At 48.3% G+C, this 24,386-nt stretch overlaps 1 protein-coding gene across 1 annotated transcript; it reads left to right on the plus strand.

Moving 5' to 3' along the window:
- Positions 1 to 2,927: 2,927 nt before the first annotated feature.
- LOC105560533 lies at positions 2,928 to 24,144 on the plus strand. The gene is made up of 27 exons (XM_012009718.1): positions 2,928 to 5,100; positions 10,333 to 10,502; positions 10,584 to 10,777; positions 11,271 to 11,445; positions 11,643 to 11,812; positions 11,935 to 12,173; positions 12,400 to 12,649; positions 12,748 to 13,133; positions 13,240 to 13,892; positions 13,970 to 14,426; positions 14,598 to 14,988; positions 15,062 to 15,492; positions 15,567 to 15,812; positions 15,887 to 16,827; positions 16,911 to 17,386; positions 17,590 to 17,786; positions 17,865 to 18,263; positions 18,349 to 18,626; positions 18,701 to 18,954; positions 19,058 to 19,269; positions 19,363 to 19,487; positions 19,546 to 19,776; positions 19,908 to 20,033; positions 20,123 to 20,384; positions 20,555 to 20,756; positions 20,850 to 21,097; positions 21,289 to 24,144. Exons 1-27 carry the CDS (start codon positions 4,756 to 4,758, stop codon positions 22,108 to 22,110), a joined length of 8,880 nt encoding a protein of 2,959 aa, XP_011865108.1. The 5' UTR covers positions 2,928 to 4,755; the 3' UTR covers positions 22,111 to 24,144.
- Positions 24,145 to 24,386: the final 242 nt, after the last annotated feature.

Here is a 24,386-nt window from a genome sequence, read left to right on the forward strand (position 1 = left end):
TGCTTAAAAACTGCGAATAGCCAATCGACTGGCAAGTTTTCCCTAAGAGCAGAATTTTCGCATACGTTTCTCCGTCAAACGAATTCGAGCCTCGCACATGAAAGTGCCCGAAAACTGTCCTTCTCTCTCGACAGTTAATAAGTTGCCGTAAAATGTCGACGACTTATAAAACACGAGCAGGCCTCACCGTCGCGTTCACTTTACGGTTGCTTGTTACGAGGATCCTCTGCAGTTTGTTTTATCGACACATTCGAGTGTAGTTTTTGCGCTGGTAAATCTTTTTATTAGCTTCTACGCACAAAGTAATGCTAGGACAAGTTGCGGCCCGCGTAGCCGAACGTTTTCATACTTAAAACACTCAGGTTAGAAGTCTAGTGAAAAAGATATTGGTATTTGAATTTATCAATTCTTCAATCGTGAACAATTTGAAATTGGCTTTATAAAATTGCAGAATTCTTCCACGCGATTGCAGTACGCACAAAAACAAAGCGGGGGGTTCGCGACTTTATATAAAGAACGAAGAGAAATGAAAAATATCGCTTTGTAAGTAATTGTGGTTAGGTTAGGTTAAGTGACGGCTTCACATGCTGATATTTCTGATTTTTCTTCGTTCTTTGTATAAAGTCGTCAACCCCCTGCTTTGTTTCTATGCGTACTGTAAGAATTTTGTAATTTTATGAAGCCAATTTCAAATTGCTCGCGATTGAAAAGTGGAAAACTTCAAATACCAATATCTTTTTCATCAGACTCCCGACCTGAGTGTTTTAAGTATGAAAATATCCTGGTATTAATTTGTGCGTAAAAACTAATAGAAATTCAAGATTCACCAGCGAAAAATTTACATTCGAATGTGTCGGTAAAACAGATGACTTTAGAATCCTCTAATTGTCGAGAGAGAGGGACAGCTTCCCAGAGAATTTTACAGGTTTGCTAAAGCGACCCGAAGAATTTTTCCATTCAAAGCCGACGCATTTGTCGCAAATTTATTCAAATATTGGAATTCTGCTAAATTGTCGACACATACCCTGGTGGCACAGTGCATTGGCTAAACGTTTCCCCAACACATGGGCCAATGTTTAGCCAATGTTTGTTCAATGCACCGTGCCACTAGGGTAGGAAAATTTATGCGCCTCAATTTCTGCCCACTTTCACGAAATGCAGATTAACGCCCGATTTCACCAACGTCGCTTAACTTTTAAGCTGAGCTTAATTCGTCCTTCGTCTCTTTCTAAAGTAACAGTTGGAAAGAGACACAGATCGAATCAAGCCACAGATAATCTTTGGTAGAAGCGGGCATTAATGAAAATTAGCTTGCGTTTCATTGAAAAATTGCAAAACATATCTCTATCGTTTTACGACAGAGACGAGACAGAAACGTAGAGGCAGAGATGTGCTGCTTCATTCATTGTTGTCGCATCGTATGTACGTGCTGAATATCGGGGTCTTTTCCAGGTATGGGCCGGGATAAAAGACCCCTCGCGCAGTTCCCACATTCGAAACGTTCCATCTTTGTCAGCGAACAGCCCCTGGAGGTATGCAAGCATCAGGGGCGAGCGACGATGCGACGCGACGCATAGGGTGCCCCGGAAACCACCGGATGTCCTTTCAACCGCAGCTTCCTCGGGCGACGAGTCGGCGGCTTCACTTTTCCCTGGTAAAAAGTAGGAGCGCGACGCGTCCCGCATTTTTTCAATCCTGTAAATACACCTTGTATTCCAGTTGAAGGTCTATGAAAGCGGAAGATCGCCGCAGGCACGAGTCCTCTCGCCTCTTCTCGTCTCCTTCGAAAGCTCTGCAGTTCACTCGAAGGTCTCCTCCCTGGACAGAACATAAATCTCGCGATACAACATCGCACAACGTCGTCGCAACTTTATTCGTCACTCAAAAAGTCCCTCCACGGTCCAGGTAATTTTCAACGATAAATAAAGTCTTAACAATGTCGTCGTGATGTCAACTCCGAGTTGTTTCAGCGTTAAAAGGCAAGTCGTCGGCGAGCCGCAGTCGCGTCCATGATCAAGAAATGGCAGAGACTGGAGTCCAAAGTGAACCGAGGGATCGACGGTGGGCGCCGGGACACCCGGTACATCCGTGCTTGGGAGGGACTCACCTGTTTCGCAACCTGCGTGACGTACACGCTCGGGCGCGGTCACGTGACCGCGCGCGACCCACGGCTCTCCGCGCTCGGCCGTAGTAGGTGTAGCGTAGCGTCAGAGCGCGAGTGCTACCAGAGCGAGTGGTGCACCATGGCGACCGCGGTAGTAGCCGTAGCGCCTCTGTGAGGGAAGGCGACGGTGACGGGGCGAGCGAGTGAGAGAATTGCGCAAGGAGAGCGACCGCGGCGGAAAGTGCGCGTATACCCCGAGCGAGCGAGCGCGGAGCGACGTAAACCGCGCCCACGGGGTTCCCGAAGGTGGTGACGCTCCAGATGGGGGCGAGACCTGGTCCCGCGACCGACGATCGACGACGGCGTCGCGTTGCCGCCGCCGCCGCCGCCGCCGCCACCGAGAGGCTCTAGCGGGATCCGCGCACTTGAACGAACGGACGATAGATCGATCGATATAATGATCTACGGGGACCAGCGCGGGTCCGGGTTGTCGATGTCGATCTGATCCCGAGCCTCCTCGGATCTACGGAAGAAGAGGAACGACGAGAGAGGCGGTGGCGCGCGCTCGCGGGACGCGTTCCGGACCGCGAAAACGAGAGGAGTCGCCAAGCGGAGCGCGGAGTAACGGCCGCCGCGGTCCCTCGCGCGTGAACGAGCGGGAGGGGGTGAACGCTCGAATTCGAACCCCGCGACGTACCCCGCGCGTCCGGTAAGTGTCGCCGAAGGTGCGCTCTCCACCGCCGTGCGTTGCGTCGCGTCGCGTCGCGTCGCGTCGCGTCGCGTCGGCGTTGCGTCGGCTCCGCGTCGCTTCGCTTCGATTCACACGTACGCACGTGCGTGAAGGGCGCCGATGTTGACGAGCGGTTGCAACGCAACCGTGAGCGGTTGTGAACGGTCGGGATGCGACGGGAATTCCAAACGTGCGGCCGACGTTGCCGGATCGATGCGATCGGGAATCGTCACGAAGCGCCGTCGAGGGATTCGAGTTTGAACTCCCATGGATCGTCACCCTTCGAACGCTCCCTCGTGAAAAAATGCGAGTCGGAGGGCCCGCGATTTTTGAGTCGCGAGCGATCGAAAGGCGAGGACTCCGCGAGCTTAGGGCCTGTGCAGAATGGCTGTCTTGTACTCTTAAGACGTGAGACAGTTATTGTGCGCTACCTCAAGACAAAGGCTTGATACATAAAACATTGTCCTAAGGCTGTCTCAAGAGTCTAAGACAGCCACTCTGCTCGGGACCTTAAGCTCTGGAGATAAACCGAACGCGATAAGATCTCGCTCGTTGTTCGATTTTAAGCTGCCAAGTTTCTCGGCAGACAAAGCATTCGATTCCGAAAATGACGACATTAAGAAAGTGAGATCGAGTCGGACGTTCATTAAAGAGAGATCGACTCTCCAAATTTATTCGCGCCGCATTCGAAAACTTGATTCAGGGACCCGTTCCGTAAATGTTAACGACATCGTCACGCGTTTACGGGCGGATACGATATACCGCGGAAAAGCTGCGCGAAGCGCATAGAGAGTCCCCTATTATGAGATGAGCTTCTGAGATAGCAGGGTTTTTGCTAAATTAGGCATCATCTATTGGTCTCGTCGTGTATTTATTGCCCCTGGAGTGAAATCTGTTTTGTGGAAAATCCATTGTTAGATCGTGTAATCGTTGCGAATCAAGATTTGTGATTGAATTGTGATGTTGCAAACCTGCCGTCTCGTATTAGAAGTCTATCTCACAATAAAAGACTTTCCTCTAATGATATTATTGACGTTTACAGAACACACCTTTTACGTTCATTTCTACCAGTGCAGATTAACTTTGATCTCGGTTCAACTTACTTTTTATCTTCTTCTCGTTTCACAAATTGGAAAACACAAAAAGTTAGTTAAACCGGGATTAAAGTTAATCTGCATTGGTGTTTTTTTTTTCAATATTCTCAGGAATGTTTGGATCTCTTTTCTTATCGCGATGAAACGTCAGCGCTGCAAATAGTTCGTTAATTTTCTATTCGGGAATTCAGAGACTCTCTCTCTCTCTCTATGAAAAACTCGTCGCGCTCGCGATCGCCCGCGGGAAGCGTTTTCCGTGTTTAAAGTTGTCGATTGTTCTCGGGAGACGATCCGGACGGTCACGGTGCGCGGCGGCGACGAGCCGATAAGCGTCTCTCGATACGGACTGCAATTGCCCGCCGAAGCTCGCCCGTGCCCAGTGAAAGTATCAGATGTTGCGCGGCGCGAGGCGGAGGAACGCTCTGACTCAACACGCGGATCGGATCGGCTCGGCGGATGACGCGTCCGCGGATCGGTCGGCGATAAGCGGGCGATTCTCGTCGTCCACCGCCGGGAAAACGGCCTCGTCGGCGCGAGTGCATCTCCGGCCGCGCGTGCACGCGTGTTTGCGTAATGCCCGACTGGTTTACGCGCTCGTCCCGGAGGCCGTGAGACGAGAGCTCGCTGAAAACGTCAATTGCGCGCCTGATCGTCCAGGCCTCTTGAAAACGTTACGTCTCGACAGTGCCGTTTCTTCCCGTTTCAGATTTGCCGGTAAAGCCGGAGGACCGCGCGGCGCAGGTGGATACCTCCAGTGAGTTGAGTGAGTTGATTTCGCCGGCGACGCGGATAATCGTTTCCGACGTGGAAAACACGCGCGCCGAGGAATGCGACGGTTGTGCGTCTCGCTGTCGATCCTGGCCGCCCTGGCCGCGGCCCGGCCGGACGACAGGTACGACCAGTCGTTGTCGTCGATTTACTACACGGAGCCTACGTTGACGAACACCAGCTGGACGGGCGACACCTGGAACAACAACAAAAGCGGCCTTCGCGAGCTGCACGGCGGCCGCATTGTCCGAGGTCAGAGACTGCTGACGAGATCGCAGAGCCCTTATCTGCTGCGGGAGGACCTGTTCGTCGAGAGAGATGGCGAGCTCGTTGTGGAGCCCGGCGTGGAGATCCGTTTCGGACCGATGATCGGCATCACCGTCCGCGGGATCGTAACCGCCAAGGTAATAATCCGTAAAAATCAGCAACGAGGACTCTGAAAAAAAAAAAAATGTAAGCCGCACGCCGTCCCAGAGAAAGTCGCGGGCTTTGTTCTCGAGGCGGGAACAAAGGCGATCGTCCGTCGAGATCGCCGAGCCGAGCGTCGCTCGATGCGTCAAACGTGTCTCTCCCGTAACACACGTGGCGATATCAATCAGTCGGAGATTCGTCATCGGGATAACAATCTCCTCGGGAGAATTCTCGGGATTACCCTTGAAGAAGAGCCGCGAAGGGACGCGCTCGGGCGACAGTCCCGAAAGGACCCCAGCGAGAAAACGATGTCGAGTCGATACGACGGTTTTCGACGTCATCAGCAGGACGCGAGTCGCTCGCCGAGTCCGCCGAACGTGGGAAATGATTCATCGACCGATGTCGAAGTGCACGGACGTCGAATCGACGTCAACTTGACGGTGTCTGTAATGTCGACTCGACGTCGGTCGACGAGTCACTTCTCACAGCTCCCGAATTCGGTAACTGTGCGGTCCACGGCGGACTCGGCGAGCGACTCGCGTTTCGCTAATCGCACCTCGTCGTACATTGTTACGCCTGGCAGGTGAATCCCGATAAACATCGTGCGAACAGTCCTGCTCGCCGCGAAGATCGGTACCGCGTCGCGGTGCGCGAGCAGTAGATCTCCCAACCGTTACTTTTGTTTGCTAATGCGCTCCGAGGTGCCACGGGGTCTCGTATGCCTCGTGCGTTTTCGCACAGCGGGGTCATTCTCGAGCGTACGTCTCGCTACGCCTCTGAAGATCGGAGTTCTATTGAATTACGCGGCGACTCGAATCAAGACCGATCGCGAGTTTGAAGACCGAGCGTGACGCCAAACTCCGTAAATTCTCCGAACGCGTGTGTGCATTTGCATTTTCGCTTGCCGTTATATTACTTGGCGTATTTAGGCTCGTTTTCTATCGCTGCACTGGCGAGCCACCCAAGGAGCGCCAATGCGCGTACAATGTGCTTTAAATGTACATTTAAATTCGCATTCAATGCATCTGTCCAGCGTTAAATCCCTAGTAGCCCCTGGCGAAAATAATACGTTAAACGTTTATAAGAAGTTCGTTTAAACGTCGAGTCAACGTTTTATCTGAGTTTTAAAACGTTTATTGAATTGTTTGTGAGAAATTTTAACACGGAGTTGTTTATCGACAGGTTCACGGTTACACGTGTTCAAATTGCGTTTAATGATACAACGTCGAACGTTTCCACTATAGTTTTCTAAGTATTTGTAACGTTTTATTGTCAGTAAAGAATTAACCAGGTGTTTGCAACGTACTTGCAAACGGTGTAACCATCGATAAAACGTTTCATAAACAATGTAACTATCGATCAAAACGTCATCTCTCACTGAAAATTCTCGCCCGGGAGCACAGTGCATTGGCTAAACATTGGCGGAACGTTAGTCCAACGTTGATTATATTAGAAATGCGTTGGCTGATATTGTCCAACGTAAATCCACTATTGGCCATGGAATAGACGTATGTAAATATTGCACGGCAATAATTAGATTATACGATAATAATAATATTAGATTTATATTGGAAGTGCATTGGCCAATATTTAACAATGTAACAAGAATATTGACCTAGCAGGGAAGAATACAGATATTCCACGGCTCTTGTTGGATATGCGCGAGATATACCAACGCGGATAATTGCGGACAGCATCCTTACAGCTGCGAAGAATATCGATGGGCGTGTGTACTTGCAACGTTGAATGGACATGACTCACCGCGGCGTGCAACTGTGCACGTGTTACTACGTGCGCGCGCGCGGCAGAATGAGAAAGGGAGGGGGGGAGGGGGATCGGCTGGAGCGTAAATTGCTTTCTCGGAAAGTCCGGCAAATTGCGATTCCAGCGAAATTTCGACATTATGCGTAAGAAGTCCAAGTTGCGAGTCCCACGGCGGTGTTATTATCGGCAGTAAAGCGGCCAAGAAGGCTCGGTTATATCGTCATTTACGTTGAGAATCGATAGCGCCGTTGATACCGTTAACTGATAATGAGATTGGAGTCATACCAACTTTGTTATCAGCCAGGTTTCATAATCACTTAGGAGCGAACGATGCGGAGTACGTGGAAGAACGTGATTCATAATTACACGTTTCGCGCCCCGTAACGTTTTGCGGCTTAAACACGAGACCCGATATGCTCGGCTTCTTCAATTCTGACTTCCCTTATCACGTAAATTACGCACGGTAAAGTCGCCAGTTAAAACTGTCAATTATTAAGTGCGTAATCTAAATAACGTAGAGTAATTTGGAGTAATTAAAGTAAGAGTAAATTAAGTAAACGAAATAGAAAGAATAGCAATAATATAGGTACAAATAATAGAATGTATGGTCCCGTACAAGTGCAATGATGTTAAAGAGAAAAGTCCTCTACTATGAGATAGGTTTCTAATATCAGATAGCAGGTTTTCAACGCCCAAATTCAATTACAAATCTTTTTTCGCAATTTACACAATCCAACAATGAATTCTCCGCTGCACAGATTTCGCACCAAGGGCAATAAATTCATGGTGGAATCAACCGAGGCTGCCTATTAATTTAACAGAAACCACGCTGTCCCATATTAGGATCCTATCTCATAATAGCGGACTTTTCTCTACAAATAAGCGCAAACTAAAAAAGGCAGTAACACTAGTCATAGTAAGGAAAGATATGTATGTCAACGTAGCGAGAAATGATGCACGAGTGCAAGTATAAGTGAGTTTAGAATCTTTTGTAAACCAAGTCCACCTCTTGGCTAAAAGCTGAAGTTAGGTAAATTGATTGAATAACGTGAATTAAGTGAGTTACAAACTCGCCATGAGTTGTAAACGCATTATAAAAGATTGTACGATTTATTGCGTACAGTAATCTCGCGCTTTTAAATACTCGAGATTCCATCTCGAGAAAAACGAATCCCCTCGCGTATTCGCGATAATCTTGCACTCTCGCTCGCCCGGTTTTAACTCATTCATCCGGCGCGATTATAATCGTCATAACTGTCGAATGTTCTCTACTTTGCTTGGGTGCGCGTTACGGACTACTTGTCGTTATTTGCCGGCGATTTATCGCTTCCTTTTTATTTTTACCGGCGAGTCGAGTCATCCGTGGAGTTTCTGGTAAACAAACTTTCGTGATGAAAACCGGAGGTAATCGTTGTTGAAAAGCCAACGGTAATATCCTGAGTTTTATTGGATGCCGTCAAGTGTCAAAGTGACGTTCGATAATTGATACAAAACGAAATATCTTTCGATTTTTATATTAAATGTTCGGCCTTTAAATTATCCGTTGTCTCGGAAACTCTCTGTTGCGATTATTTTGTAAAATCTAATTTCGAGAACGATCAAAGCAAGGATAAAAGAGTGCCAGGAGCGCTGTTTCTTCATAATCTTTAATTAGGCATCTTCCCGAGAAGGGACGACGGTAATGTCAGTTATTTCGCGGCGAGCTTTTGTCTAATAATAGCAAAGCTAGAGGTGGTTTTGTGAAAATAAAGAGCACCGCGCTTTACTCCGGCCCGGTAAATGTAATCGCGAAAGAATGCGAAGCGACGGGTGTACGGGCAGGAAAGGGATCCTTTCGCGCGCGGAGCGGAGGACACCGGTTGACCGGAAACGCCGCGGACACGCGAGCATCGTTGCCTTTATTGTTGCATTATTGGTGTGGACGTATCGGCGAAATGGCACTCGTACCTACGCGTTAATGCCACTAACGAGTGTTATTAGGCGTTATCTTGTTGCTATTTTAATTGCGGGTTGCTACGCTCGCACGTAGCAATTTTAAAGGAGGCACGCGCGCGCTCAATCATTTCTACAGATACCGCGCGCTGCAATCACGAAAATATTTTAAACAATTGAAAGGCCAAGTGCCGAGACGCTATTACACGCGATATTTAAGTAACTTAATGAAAGGGGACTGTTCAAGGGTCGAGTCATCAAAGTTTTTTTTTTTTTTAGAAAATAGCATGAAATAAATTATCTCTTTAATTAGAGCGCGAAAGTGTCGCGCGCGTGTATCCGCAGCTTTGACGAAATTCACTTAATACACTCGCGGAGGGAAATCAGAGAGGATCGGTGTTTTAATTCATTAATCCTGGTTTTCACCAACGTCGTTTAACTTTGATCTTATTGTCAGTTTAATGCATCCCCTTGACTCTTTCTAACTGTCCCCTTAGAAAGAGACAAAGAGATTAATTAAACTAACAAATTAATAAAATTCGTATGGCTCAAATGTGATAAACACAAATTTGAAGGAGCAAAATACTAAGAGCCGTGACAGGGTGTTAGTGTCAAAATATTTCATATTTTAAATTTAAATTTAAACCCTGGCTGAGGTAATATTTTGCGCAATACATTTAAAATATGAAATATTTAGACGCTTACACCCTGCCACGGCTCTTAGCGCTTTGTTCCTTCAAATTTGAATTGAACTAACTGCAAGTCAAAGTGAAAAGACGTTGAAAACCAGGGTAAGGAGCGAGAGTTTCCGCTAACGAGTTGTCGTTCGTACCACCTGGGAATTGCTATCGAAGATCGCTATCGCTAATGGAGACGACATTCTGAACCGCTTAAAGGCGAGCGAACAGTTGTTCTAATCTCTGTAAGTGGACACTTGTCCGCAACGTTTCCGCCGCGTCGACCGGTGTGTAGGGCCGTCGAGAGGGGTCCGCAGAAAGCGCTAATCGGATAATTAAGAACGGGATGCGAACAACGCGCGCACCGTACGGTCGAGTGATTCAGCAGCGGCACCGCCTCTAATACTCTAAGCGATGCGTTTCAGGTCACGCGTCAACCGGCGGTTCTTGCCCTCGCGCGATTGACCCATGACCTCGGTAATCCTCTTATAGACTCGGGACGACGTATGGTGCCAAGACCTTCGGCACGACCGCTCTCGGCGCGGATGAAATTTTTCGGCCTTCGGTGCTGCGAAGTTAAACGTGCGAGTTAAATCGAGCGAAAGCAATTAACAGTCTGGAAGATCGTGCATCCGTAATCTCCGTGCATCATTGAATCACAGGATGTCCTTCCGCTTTTATTGCCAGCTGTATTTAACATAGCGACGCGCTAAGTCCGCAGCGTTGCGTCAGTTTGTTTTATTTTTGTCACGGTCCTCCTTGCGAGAACATCCCGTTTCAAACGCGACTTTAATTTACGGATACACGGGCTTTGGTTTGGCATTTCCTAACGATATTTAATTCTGTCGAAAGGGCGAAGCACACGCGCCGATCCTGCTGACCGCGGCGGAAGTGGAAACGCAGGTGCCAGCTCTGCAAACGCCGCCCACGATACGCCTAGTTGACGGACCGAGTCCGCTAGCGGGAAGGCTGCAGCTCTTTCATCGAGGTGCCTGGCGTTCCGTCTGCACGAACTCACGAAAGTACGTGGCCAGCGAACGTAACCGACAACAATGGAGATATGCCGGCGCAGATTGTTTCACGTAGAATCTCTCTCGTTGCAGTTGGACCCGCGCGGATCTGGAGACAGCGTGCCGGCAGCTCGGTTATCAGGGCGGACAGTGGTGGTCGTGGGTCGACAGACAATGGCCCTCCAAGCCGCGTCTTCTCTACGAGGAGCCAGGCTGCCGCGGCACCGAGCCCTCGCTGACGACCTGCGAACGTTGGTCGGAGAGAGAACTGGGCGCCGGTGTCTGCGGTGAGTGTGTTTGCAGATTTCTCCGGAATCCTTCTGTATGTATGTCGCGTTTGTACACGGAGAGAACGTTTTCTTCAAATTTATCCCGAAAATCATGGGACAACATGACACTTCGAAGAATTTTATGAGAGTTTTCTGAAATTTTATTATACATTTTCCCACTCAGAAACGTCTTGTCGATCGACGTCGAAACGATGTCGAATCAACGTCGATCGACGAGTCATTTCTGACTGGGTTACTAGCAGAATGTACGGTAAAATTTCAAAAAAACTCATAAAATTCTTCAAAATGCCATGTGGTCCTACGATTACATGATTTTCGGGGTAAATTTTAACAGAAAAAGAATCTTATTGTAAAAAAATTACGATACATAATTTAATTTGTATAATACTTTTCGTTGTTGTGTGTGTGACTGCGGTTAAGTTCGATCGCATGTATTGCGAGTCAATTACTGGCAACACCCGACTGATCTATCCGATGTAACATCTTACAGATTATCATCCAGACCTGGGCATTTCTTGCCTGCCGCTCCACGACGGTACGACCAAGGCGATCAAGCATTGGCGAGGGATACGATTCGAGAACGCGGTGTACTACAAATCGCTCATTCAACAGAACACGCTTTACGTGCGTCGATCGCGGTCCATTCTGCGAAACACGGTGATCGAGTGAGTATCCTCAAAGGTCCGTAGTCTGAATCCTCTTCCATCGATAAAAGTGTCACTAAAATTAGCTTTGAAGGATCCTTATTGGTTGAAAAGATCTTTTACAGGCACTTTTATCGATAAAAGAGGAGTCAGAATCTGGGCCAAAGAGACATCAATCGGTCATTTCTAAAGTAAAACTGTTTTGATCCTGCGAACAGATACGCTGGGACGGGGAGAGAGTACAATGTAACATCGGCGATTCATGTGGAGGGCGTGCCGCCGATAATGGAGTCGATTTCTGTTCTCCACTCCGCTCTCACGGGCATTAACGTCACCACGTCGAACGCGCCGGTCATAATAAATAATTGTACCGTGCAATATAACAGAGGCAAGATGCAATTCCATCGTTCTGCGCTTCTCGTCTGCTACATTCCAATATTCTATTGATAAATACCGCGTAGAATAATATGATTTGTACTGTGCTTACTGTGAACTACTTATTTATTTCAGGATATGGGATTTACGTAAACAGCTCGTCCGGTATGGCGCACATCAACAACTGCACGGTGTTCGAGAACGGCGCGGACGGCATCAAGTACGTGCACGCGGACGAGCGGCCGGACGAGAAGCTGGATCGTAACGACGTGTACGATTTGTGCACCTTCCCCACAACGGCCAGTCAGACCTTCCCCGTCACTATATCTATGGAGCAGAATAAATACGCGCCCAACGTAAAACAGTGTCCACAAGTGAGTTGACGATGTTCATCTCTCTAAAGATTTTGGGAGTGAAAATAGAACCGTGGAGTGAAATGTTCGCTCTGTTGGAGTAAACATTCACTCTAATAGAGTAGAATTTTATTCCATGGTTCTATTTTCACTCCAAAAGACTTTAGAGAGATGAACAGCGAAAGAAATGCTTTATACGAAATTTCAACGAGGCAAGAACGTTATTAACGGCAATAACATTATTTAGCACGTCTTCACGAGGCCGGGCCACGTCCTGACGGTGCACTTTCTGCAAATGAAAACCGACAGGAACGACAGCGCCGTCATAGAGGTGCACGACGGTATAAGCGGGGCGGACAGACTCTTGGCCAGCGTCAAAGTCAGAAATGGGACGTTACCGCAGAGCGTGACTTCAACGCGACAGAACCTCTTCGTGAAATTCACAGCCGAGCCCAAAACGGACACGATCGTGTTCGTGCGAGTGTCGTCGGGCTACAGTAAGTCCAACGAGAATTTACGCGCTACCCGGCGTAACGTGAATCTTTCTCTTAAGTTAAGTTGACGAAAGGCATTTAACGTTCTTCTCTTTTTGCAGAGAAAACGTACGATCTGAACGTGACCGGCAGTACGATAACAGGCAACAGCGGCCGTGGTATCGTCGTGGAGAAGCTAAGGTCCGCCTTGCACATTCACGAGACCTCGGTATCGAATAACGATCACGTGGCGGGCGTGCACGTGCTGGGTGGCGCGATGGACGTCAACATCACCGACAGCCGTATTTCGTTTAACCAAGGGGACGGCGTCAACATCACCGTTACGGGCGGCAATCGCAACGTGTCGCGCAGCAGTATATCGTCCAACAGCGGTTACGGCTTCGCGGTATGGTTGAACGATAGCCTCGCCACCGAATACGTGCACTTCAATCAATCAACTGTGATCGAGTACTCGCAGATATTTCGCAATAAGGACATCGGCGTCTTGGTAAGCGCAAATATGGATTGTCATCACACAATTGCGATTATGTAGCTAATTATTATAACATTCCTACGTACGGTACGTGAATTAACTTCGGCATCTTCTCGGATAGATTGGTAATTCAACCGGCAACTCGTACGTGAATATAACTGGCAACGGGTTCAACACGAGCCTCGAGACAGTATTGCAAGTGGAATCCAGTTGGAGGAAGGACAATGGATTAATGAGAGTGCAGATCGGGCACAACTCGTTCATAAGAAATGCGAAATTAGCGATCAGGATGAGCCCGGCGCTCAATCTCGATGCTATTATAGAGTACAATCATTTCAGGGATCAAGCGGCCGGCGCGATTCTGATAAAAAATCCGCTCTACGAAGAGTTTAACGTCCTGCCTGCGCAGGTCGTGATACGATATAACGAATTTTATAACAACCGCGGCCCCTTCGTAGCCAACATTGGTTTATCGCCTTACAACGACGCGCAAAAGTTACTGTTCACGAGAAACTTCCTGCGAGAAAATCGCGTCCGCGAGCTGTTCGACAACGGCGACATGCTGAATGTCAAACTGATACCACGCTCCAGAGTAGCCGCCGTCGTCGTCGTGTCTTCGGGCAACGTCGAAGTTTTCCGCAATATCTTACACAATCCCGAGTCGCCCTACGAGATCGGCTCCCACCTGGAAGATCAGAGTAAAGTTATCAATTGCACGTACAACTGGCTAGGCTCCGCCGAAGAGAAGAGGATATTCGAACGATTATTCCACAGGTACGTCTCATCGCTTTAACATTTTTCAATTGTCGCGATAGCAACAACGGCATGTAATTGTAATTTTTGTTGCTCAGGAAAGACAGATACAATCTTGCCAAAATCGAGTATTTGCCTTACTTGCTGCATAGCAGCAATCCGGGCGCGAATACCATCATACCGAACCCGACGTTCGTACCGCAGTTTGTCACGCCTGGTACGAATCTAGTTGGGGGCGAGGTTGACGGCCAGGAGGAGTTGAGAGCCGGAGAGTACATTGTCGAGCGTGATATCAATGTGCGACCGGGCGGCAAGCTGACATTGCAACCGGGCGTTACGTTACGCTTCCCACCGGCCGTGGGAATGATGGTCGCCGGTAAATTTGACGCGCGTGGCAAGAAGCCCAGCGATATCTTGTTCACCCTCAAAGAGGAGCTCGTTGTGTTACCAAATAACGATACCCTCGCGGATGAGGAAACGGTTCAGGTCGACGAGACAGAATCCGTGCCGGTGAGGCTTCTCGGTGGAAAAACGAATCTCGAGGGGAGACTGCAGGTAATTCAATTATTTTCAATTTTCTAAACGTTTGTATACATAAAGCTAACTTAACAATTACATTACAAAGAACGAGACTCACTTACTAGTTTGAAAAAGAAAATTAATCGACTCTTTTCTTCTGAAACAAAAGAGAATCGCGAATTTGTAATTATTCTCTTATTTTGAAAGGTAAAAATTGGAAATAAATGGGGCACTGTGTGCAACTACGGATGGACGATTCTGGATGCAGCGCTCGTATGCCATCAATTGGGCTTCATTCTCGACTTCGAGAATTGGAATATGGAGCGATCGCACATTCCGAACGCGGGGATCAACGAGGACATACTCCTCAGCAACGTGCGGTGTACCGAATACGACAACGATATAACTCAATGTCGGGCGCAAAGGGAGCAGGACTTCGAGAACTCGTGCACTCACGCGAACGACGTTGGTGTCAGGTGTTTGGAGGTGGCGTGGGCGGGTCTCAGACTGGGACCACTCGCTCAAAGAAGCGACCTGCAGTACGTGACGATCGAAAAGGCGGGCCTGCTGGATTACAAAACAAATTCGTTCAAGCCAGGTAATCCCGAGATTTTCATTAATAATTGCTGGGCCAAGCATCACGTTACAAATAACGTTATCTTCTGCGGCAGCTTTGCAAATCGATTTTGCCCGGCACTCGTTGGACGGTGTCAAGGTGCTCAACAATCTGCAAGACGGCTTGGGAGTTCTGTACTCGGACATATATTCGGCGGATGCGATAAACACCGTGATGAACAGCGACTTCTCGCAAAACGGCGGGAACGGCATCAGCTTCAAGCAGCTGGGCATGCGGATCATCAACTCGCGAATCGAGAGCAACAAGGTCGCGGGAATAAGGCACAATCCCGCTCTCTCGGCCGTGCAGCAGAGAGAATTCGCGGGATGGTTCCTGCGCGCGCCGGACTCCACGATCGACTCGCCGTACAATCCGATAATCTTGCCGGAAACGAGGGAGAACATCGAGCTCGCTAACGGGGAGACCAAATACGTCATAACGACTAGAGTAACCGGCAAACCCGTCCGGCGTACCATCGACATTAAGGTGAATTCTTTTCCCTCCCGCGACATGTACAATATTTTGTTGTCGCAATCAGGCTAACTTTGAACTTATTACAGTGCACACCAGGCTACGTCATTGGTATTCAACTGTTGAATCCGATAGATAATCGAAGCACAGAACAGATTATACTGCATGACTCGCAACGTTTCGACAAGAATCAAACGATTTGGCATGTAAAACGGGACCTGAGCGTTTTCCCTGTGTCGTCCAGTTCCTTCATAGTAATTTTGGAATACGACAGCGGCGAGAATGCGTACGGTGGAGCAGTCATAGTTCTCACGTCGCTCTTGGCTCCAATTCAGGTATATTTCAAGCGTAAATATTACACTTCACAGATGCAGAGATATGATATTGATTTTTACGGTTGCGTTTGCAGAATATTCATAACAAAATAGTGAGCGGCCCAATTCCTTCGCTAATTGTCACGAAGACGAGGATCAAGAGCAACCAGAAGGGCATACTCGCGTCCTACTACAATCGGTACCTGAACGAGATCGGTGATCATTTTCTACGGAAGGCTAACGAGACTATTCAGCTGGTTGGATGTGAGATATCGCACAATCGCGAGGAGGCCGTTTACGTGTATTCGCCTCACTGGAACATCTTCCAGTCCAATCTGTCCGAGATCTCGATACACGTGAACAATAGCTTGATCACGGACAACGGTAAAGGGATACATCAGTTCAGCCGCGACGCGAGGCACTCCAACAACCTCTTCCATTGGATAATGCAGGACAGCACGATTGAGCGAAATCACGGCGGTGGATTCGAGGTGTTGCTACCGGACGTCTGGCAGTACAACGAGAACTTCACGCACTCCCTGTACTTCGGGAACAACACCTGGCGTAACAACGAACAGTTCGGCTTCGTGGTGGACGGACATTTCGCGCACCTTAACATATCCCACAATCGTTTCGACAGCAATCGTTGCAAGACCGGCCTGATATCTATACGTGGAATGGAGAAGAGGATCCGAATAGATAACAACCATATCGAGGGTAACACCGGCGCCTACATGGTCGAGTTCCGGGCGAACAGCCAGTCCGAGATCCTCGGCGACGTTTACGCGCGCTTCTACTACAATGAGATTAAGCGAAACGCGTACGATCTCGTCGGTATGGGACCACGCCGGACGTTCGATGATCCCAGCTACGTCGTCGGCTTTCACGGCATACAGAAGGTGCGGGTCAATAGAAATCTCTTCGGCGAGAACTCGCTGGATTACGAATTATTGGCGGGTATCAAGACCGCCAAGATCAACAACGAGGTGGACGTCATGGAGAATTGGTGGGGCACCGCTAACGACACTTCTATCAGGTAATTTTGCGTAAATCCGTGCTTTCTGCAGATTTGTGCTTGATGCTAAAACTCTAAACTCGTCTAAACTTGTTCTTTCGCAGATTGAGAATCTTCGACTTTGACGACTGGAACGATCACGCCGTAGCCAACTATCGGCCGTACCTGATGACCGACTCATTCGACGCGTCCATCTCTGCGTCGTGGCACATAAATCGGGAGATCGACCTCAACAATCTGGGCGGTCGCATAGTGGACAGTCTATCGCTGCACGCGAGACCCGAGCCCTATCTCGTGCATTCCGACATCACGGTCATGCCGGAAGCTACCTTGCACATCCATTCCGACGTTGTAATGGAGTTCGCTCCCAACGTCGGCATTTTGGTTCTGGGAACGTTGAAAGCCGTCGGCGTGCCCGGCCACGAGATAATAATGAGACCGATGAGACGAGTCGACGCGAGCGCGAACTCTACGTTCTCCAAATTGACGCCGACGAGGACTTCCGCCAATCTCATGTCAATGCCGGACGAGACGATCCGCCTGTGCAAGGACGGACGTTGCTCCGTGTCGCACAACGAAGGTAGGTCGAAAAGGGAAAAGATCATTCCCGAAGAGTCCAGTCGCTTATCAGTACATTTTCAATTTTCTCATCTCACTCACCGCGCTTCTCTAGATAAATTTTTATCTAGAAATAAAAATTTATTAGTATAATGATTCTCTAGATAGATTTTTATATTACGTTATCACATGTTTATATATTTAGCTGGGTGTTTTTCGTAACAGGATTCATAGAGTACTTCAACAAGACGACACTTCAGTGGATTCCCTTGTGCGACGATCGATTCACCGAGCGCAACGCTCAAGTGGCGTGTCGACAACTTGGCTACGACACTCTCAACGTCTACGTGTCGTACGATCGTAGGTACGAGCTACATCCTGGATCGCTGACGCGCGTCTGGTCCTGGCCCGAGCCACTGCAGGTGCGGATTAACTTCGCCTCGCTTTCGATTCGCTCTGGAAAATCAGCGAGTTCTCTATAAACGTCAAACGTTTTACAGTGTTTCGGGAAAGAGCAGAGTCTCGAGGACTGCCAGATCAGATTGAACGGTCAGCTGTTCGGTCATCGTCACGAGTGCCCGTGGGACGGGCAGTTCATCTTCCTGCATTGCGGCAAGCGAAACTTGGACGACGCGCACGATTACTGGGGCGGGATACGTATCGCGAATAGCGAGTTCGAACATCATCTGTACGAGCATCGCATCCACGACGTCGTGACCCACGAGACGGTCAAGCGCGTCGAATCGGTTTTGAGATTCATCAATATAACCGGCGCTGGGATTTTACACTTCGAGAAATCGTCTGCTGTACAGTCGATCATGAAGTCTCCGGCGGTGGTGCACGTAAACATAGCTCGCAGCGCTTATCACGGCATCAATGTCGTATCTCCGACGCACACGGTATGCGGCACACATTTGTATGCGACAAAACACTAATTAATTCTATCGTTTGTTCAAAACGCACGCGTGTTTATGTATATTACAGGTGGAATTGTTATTCAACACGATCGACAACGTCCTCGGCAACGGCGTGAACGTACTGTCCTTGACGGGAGAAGGCCGCGAGGCGGACGAGAGCTCGTTCACGCCTATTAAGGATCTTAATATTCCTTATCATTTATTCAGCATGGTCGACATATGTGACACTACGAAAGAAATCACGATCGAGGAGCGCGTGCTCGTGTACTACAAATACGATAATTATCCTGTCAATTGCGTGAAGATCTTCCGCAGCGCTTACAGAGCGAAACCTTTCGGGTTCAGGTACGCGACGGTCTTTTTTTGCTTTCCGCGAGGAATTTCATGAAAGCTAATAGGCGAACATCTCGATTTTGCAGGCTCTTGCAGTTTAATCTTTACAACTCTACCGGCAAGCCGGGCCGCGCCGATGGCATAACTCTATACGACGGGGACATTTACAATATCACCACCAAGGAGATTGGCCATCTGGTAGTTAATACTCCGGACGAGAAAAAGTTGTTCAGAACCCAGAATCCCAGCATTAGTATTCGATTATTCGCCAACGGCGCCAGCAGCGTGCACGGATTTATCGCGGAAATCGTGACTCTCCCGATATCCGCCATTGGTTTCAGTACGTAATCTTAATCTCGTTTTATCGGCGAAAGAGCGTAACGCTTTCTTATTGTCCGTTTCACGCATTCCGCTCGTCACTCGTTCACTCTTGTAATTGGCAGATCGCGACGTACAGCACAACGTTTCCTACTCCGTGATATCCAACTGCCGCGAAGGAGCCGTAAAGTATGCGAGCGCCGGCGAAGTGAACGCCATAATGACGCTCGAGCGTAATCAGTTTGTCAACAATTGCGAGAAGCTGTACGGTAACTTCTCCACCTGTAAATCTGCGCTGTGGTTCGATGTCCAGAACACGCAGTCGCTCTATTTCAGAGTAAGTGCAGCGTGATACGCTCAACTTGTTCTCCCAACGTTTCTCAAAGCGTCGCGAGATTTCTAATCGTTTGAAATTCATGTTTCATTGCAGAACAACTTGGTGCAGCGGAATCAGGGCGGTCTTTCCGTCCGCGCGGACTCGAGAGGCTCGGCGACGTCCCTCAAGGGATGGATTCACAACAATCTCTTCACGGAAAACTTCAACAAACCCGCGCTGTAAGTGTAGCGTTGATAAACTCGTTTAAAATCGAGTAGTGACACCGCGGTTCTTCAGGTACATCGAGGGCCGTCAGAGCAGTCCCTACCAAGAGGTGACCATATTCAGGAATTACTTCACCAAGAACAACGCTCCCTACGACAACAACATTATTTTGAAGCAAGTGGTCAGCAACATGACGCTCAATTACCTGCATGGGAACCTCGGCATGCATCTACTGGAGGTCTCGGGATTCGAGAAAGTCCGCTTACCAATCTACCAAAGCACTTCTCACAACGGCTTTTACAAGTGAGTCACTTATCTTTCAATTCTTTTTATACCTTCCTGCTTCATACTTCTTTATCGCCACACGCGGAAGCTATTTGTAGAGAAAGTCATCTCCAAGCGGAAGTAATAAAATGTTCACAACTTTTTCTTAGAAACTACGCAGTCGATCGTGAAGGCCGTAGCACTATCATTGCCGGTACACCCGGCCAGCAATACGTCGACAACGTGTTCTTTAATCCCGACAACGATTACGAGATGCTCACGACGAACAGAACTCAGTAAGTCCAAGTAAAGTTTGATTCAAATGTAGGAAATGCAAGACGATTATTTAAAGACTTCAACGCTGATAAACGAATCGTTCATCTAGACAACTGGAAATGTGGAGATCCCACGTGGACGCGCGGTACAACTGGTGGGGCTACAACGAAACTCTGGCGGTGGCCGGACGTATCAGAGACCGCGGAGATTCGCCTGAACTCTTGCAGGTGGATTATCAACCCTTCCACATGAACAATAAGTCGGTATTAAGCGGCGATAAGTGTCCACCTGGCTGGGACCTCGTCGGCGACACATGTTACATATTGATCGGCGCACCGATGGACTTCTACAGCGCGCGAGACTTTTGCAGAGTGAGTTATCCCCATCCAGACGTATGATATTTAATCCCTTCTCTTCATTTCTACCAACGCAGATTAACTTTAATCGTCTAATTAATTTAAATGCATATTAATGTGCGTATTTAGTCCCATACGCTGTTTTATTTCGTATTGTTAAACTTGTCTCTCTTTCTCTCGTGCAGTCGGCGAACGCGTCGATGCCGTTTATCATGGGAGATTATCTGGAACTCTGGAAATTCGCACGCAAGCAACAGGAACGATTCGATTATTCGGAGCGTGTGTGGGTGCAACAATTGGAACGCGTGGATCAGTGCACGGTGTTCACGTATCAGACCATCGAGATTGATCATTGCGCGCAACCCAATTCGTTCATCTGCGAGATCGGTACGTAAAGCAGAACACAATAACAAAGGATAAAAAGATAGAAAGAAGTATATAAGGGAGAAAACATTTTTTTAATGCTCCGGTTTTTGACAGATCCCAGAGTGAACATCGATCCTCTATCGTGGAGGAAAGATATCGTGGCGGTGGGTGTTTTGGGAGCCGTCGGTGTCGCGCTGGCGTTGCTGACCGCGGCTATCGCTTTGTGGGCGTCCAAGTCGAAGAAGCGTAAGCTCGAGAGACTGGAGCGACGTAATTCCATCAGGCAATCTCTACATTCCTTGCGATCGGTCGGCTCCACGTCCGGCTTCACGGAGCTTGCTTATCGGCGAAAACCTATCGCGGTAAATATAGATCATGCGACAATCGAGCGAATGACTGCAGGTGGTTTTCAGAGTTAACATACAATAAAAATGAAAGCCGTGCGAAAGACTTGAAACGTAAAAATCAATTGAAGAGTTTAATGATCTTTTAAGAAGTTAAAAGAAATTAGTACGAGAGGCTTCTGAATAATATTCTTTTTCACGCGTTTCAGACCAAACATTCCACGGATACGCTGAATTCAAATTACAAGCGCATGTTAAACGGCGGTAGCCTGGACTCGATGGACAAGTCGCAACTGAACTCCTCGATAGAGGACAATCAGAGTTACGACGTGTACGAGGCCCACAATCCGCGATACTCGCCGAGCACGAGCGACTTCAAGAACACGGCGCAGAAGTACGGCGTGGCGCAGAGCGTCGACAATCCGGTCTTTGATCTGGCGTATCGCAACGAGGGCTTCCGCAATCACTCCACTTTTGCGGCGAGGAACGGTAACGTCGCCACCGCCGCCGCTGCCACTGCTGCCGCTTCTAACTGGTCGCCGAACGTGCAGTCGCCCTCGGTCGAGGAGGGTCCCACGGCGTATCCCAACAACGGGAGCTCGTACTTTAACAACGCGTCCACGCTGCCGTTGCACTCCAGTCTCGCGCTCACCGACTCGATGAGCGAATTGAAGCGCGACATCGAGGCCTCGTCGGCCGCTTACGATCCCGTGGATTACGACTCGAGGCGCGCCTACGACACGGCCACGTTAACGCCGAGTCAGGCGTCCGAGCCGGTGCCGGAGTACGCGCCGGACTTTCAGCCGCCAGTACCGCCGCATCCGTACCACTACGAGGCCGAGAGTAGACCCAGGAGCGAGGCGCTGCTCGAGACCAACTTTGATACAGGCGAGGAGAAGCCGCTACGCTCGAAGAGCGAAGCCCTGCTCGAGACCAACCTGGACGCGTTCCTAGTCAACGAGCCTACCGAACTCACGCAGTTGTCAGCGACCGCGCGGAGCAAGAGTCAGCCGTTGGAAACGGCGATGTAGTTCTCCGAGGACGCTGGTGATCCTTGGACTGGCGTTGTTTACAATCGGGCGCAACTGAGGCGCGTGCCAAAACGTCTTCTAGCGACGAGCACTGCCAGCTCTACCGCACAAGAGATTTTCAATCGTTCGTAACAATATGCTACCGTTTTAAGCGACTCGTGCCATTTCCAGTAATTGCGAACTGGATATTGGAAGACAGGTGCACAGGAAGGCCCCGGTTGAGATGCTCGGGGATGAGGCAAAGATACGGACAACGCTGACTCGTTGTTAACCGAAGTTGAAACTGACGAAGAAGATTCACGTCGATGAAAGACTCCGCGTTCAATTACAAACCGATAGATAACGCGTTGCAATAATTATTTATAACACACCGCATTGACAAGTAATCAAGTATGCGAGTCTTGGACGAATTCATCGAATCTGCGCCTGGGGTGAGGGCATACAGACGAGGTCTGTGCAAGATTTTCGACGGGAATCGCATCCCGCACCCCTCGTACTCGGCGGATGTTCATTATCTGTACAATGTCAGGAATTTAACGTGTGTTCACTGTTAGATTTTTTAATATTAAGACGCTAGTAGTTCGGCGTACACACATATGGTTGAGATGGACCGCGTGTTTTCTCCTCACACGACGTCGTAGAGATCTCAATATTCGATCTCTCTCGTTAACGACTCTCGGAAGTTGACGCGCGTACCTGTTGCGTCACACGTTCGCCAGGTGTTTCAAAGAGGATGACTGCTTGTGTTACAAACGACGCGTTACTTAATCCCAATTACGTCCGCAAGTGGTTTCTAATACCGCTAATTTGATAGACTGTTAATAACGACACCGTCGTTGGTCGAGTGACGCGAGCGTGAATCTCCAATTCGCCGGAGACGAAGCTCGTAGATAATTTTGTAAGTCGATTGTCGATTGTTAAGCTTTTTTACGGTACAATGAGTATTTACGAATTTTATCAAAATTTAGATGTTAAAAATTCTTTTGATATTTATAAAAGGTTGAGACGTTAAAAATTCTTTTGTTATAGACGAAAGATTTAGAGCTATATAACGTTACGAATACTGTTCGACGATAAATATCGTCCGAAATCGGACGAGCGAGGGGGGGGGGGTATATATTAATTTTAACGATATAAGCGCAAAAGATTAATTGACTAATTCATTGTTGACCTTGCGACCAAGCTGTGAGAATAAAAGCAGACCTCATACCCGTAATTAGTATTGTACGCCCCGTTGTTCTTTGATGAGCGTACGCCGAATCGATCAAGGTTTCCTCTTGTTATAATTTAAGAACGCGGAGAGAAACGTACAAGAGATTTTTTTTTCTTAATTTTACATCTCGTGCTAACGACATCAAGAAGTTGGAGTTACCAGATTTGGCAAATCTGTTGCAGATGCACGGTACTACACTGCCAAGCGTGTCCAACGTCGTATCATAATTCTCGCGAGTATTAATAGAGTAATAGATAAATTTCCTCGAAAGGGTATCCCCGCATTACGAAACTGAGCTGTAAATAAGAGTACGCGCTGTTTATCGAATAACCCGTGCGTACGTTCTTACGTTAAGATAGACTTACCGTTTCTATTAAGCAAGGTGATCTCACCGATCTTGTTCTTACCGAGAAAAAAAAACATGTTTTATATGCCTGCCTTTAGTAAAGTATCCGTCCATACACTAGTAGACTTAGCGCGACCGATATAATCGCCTTTTTACGAGGCGGCGCGATAAGTAGGACTCTAAGTAAAGTTTTCGCTAATGTAAAGACCGCCTGAAGAATCCACGGGATTCTTGCGAGAGAAGGGATATATGGTATATGTATGCGTGAGAGACACGTACCTATTAGCAGACCGCGAAGGCACTCGTCCGCAGTATATATTTAAATATTTGCAACGTAACGCTCGTTAAGATTTTAATGAGCTTAATTGTCGTGCCGCGTGCTCTCTCATAGGTACTTGCGCGAGTGGGATTTGATGTTCACAAGGCTGCCTTACGTGTACATGTCGCGCAGAAATAAAGTGGATAAATAAGCGGATCCGAACGTCGAATAATCTCTGGTCGCAACCCTCTATCTCGCTTTTAGGGAGACGACCGTTTCGACGCGAACGAGGGAGTCGCTCGCGCCCAGGGGATGTGTGGGACAAGTGTGCCGCCGGCACAAGGAACAACGGTGGCGCGTCAAAACAATATCGAATATATTAATATTAATATCGTCAAGATAACATAATTAAATATCAGGTTTACTATTCGTCGCAGTCGTTTTTCTCGGACCGCCGA

This window comes from Vollenhovia emeryi, unplaced genomic scaffold (assembly GCF_000949405.1).
Source record: "Vollenhovia emeryi isolate VEMERY1.0 unplaced genomic scaffold, V.emery_V1.0 DF939228.1, whole genome shotgun sequence".
In the NCBI taxonomy this organism is placed as follows: Eukaryota; Metazoa; Arthropoda; class Insecta; order Hymenoptera; family Formicidae; genus Vollenhovia; species Vollenhovia emeryi.

Bases quoted from the DNA above. Each gene is read 5' to 3' on its own strand.
- LOC105560533 (XM_012009718.1), top strand. From the start codon at position 4,756: ATGCGACGGTTGTGCGTCTCGCTGTCGATCCTGGCCGCCCTGGCCGCG. The intron at 15,493-15,566 runs GTGAATTCTTTT...AACTTATTACAG, and splicing joins GGCGTACCATCGACATTAAG to TGCACACCAGGCTACGTCAT. The intron at 20,385-20,554 runs GTGAGTTATCCC...TCTCTCGTGCAG, and splicing joins GCGCGCGAGACTTTTGCAGA to TCGGCGAACGCGTCGATGCC.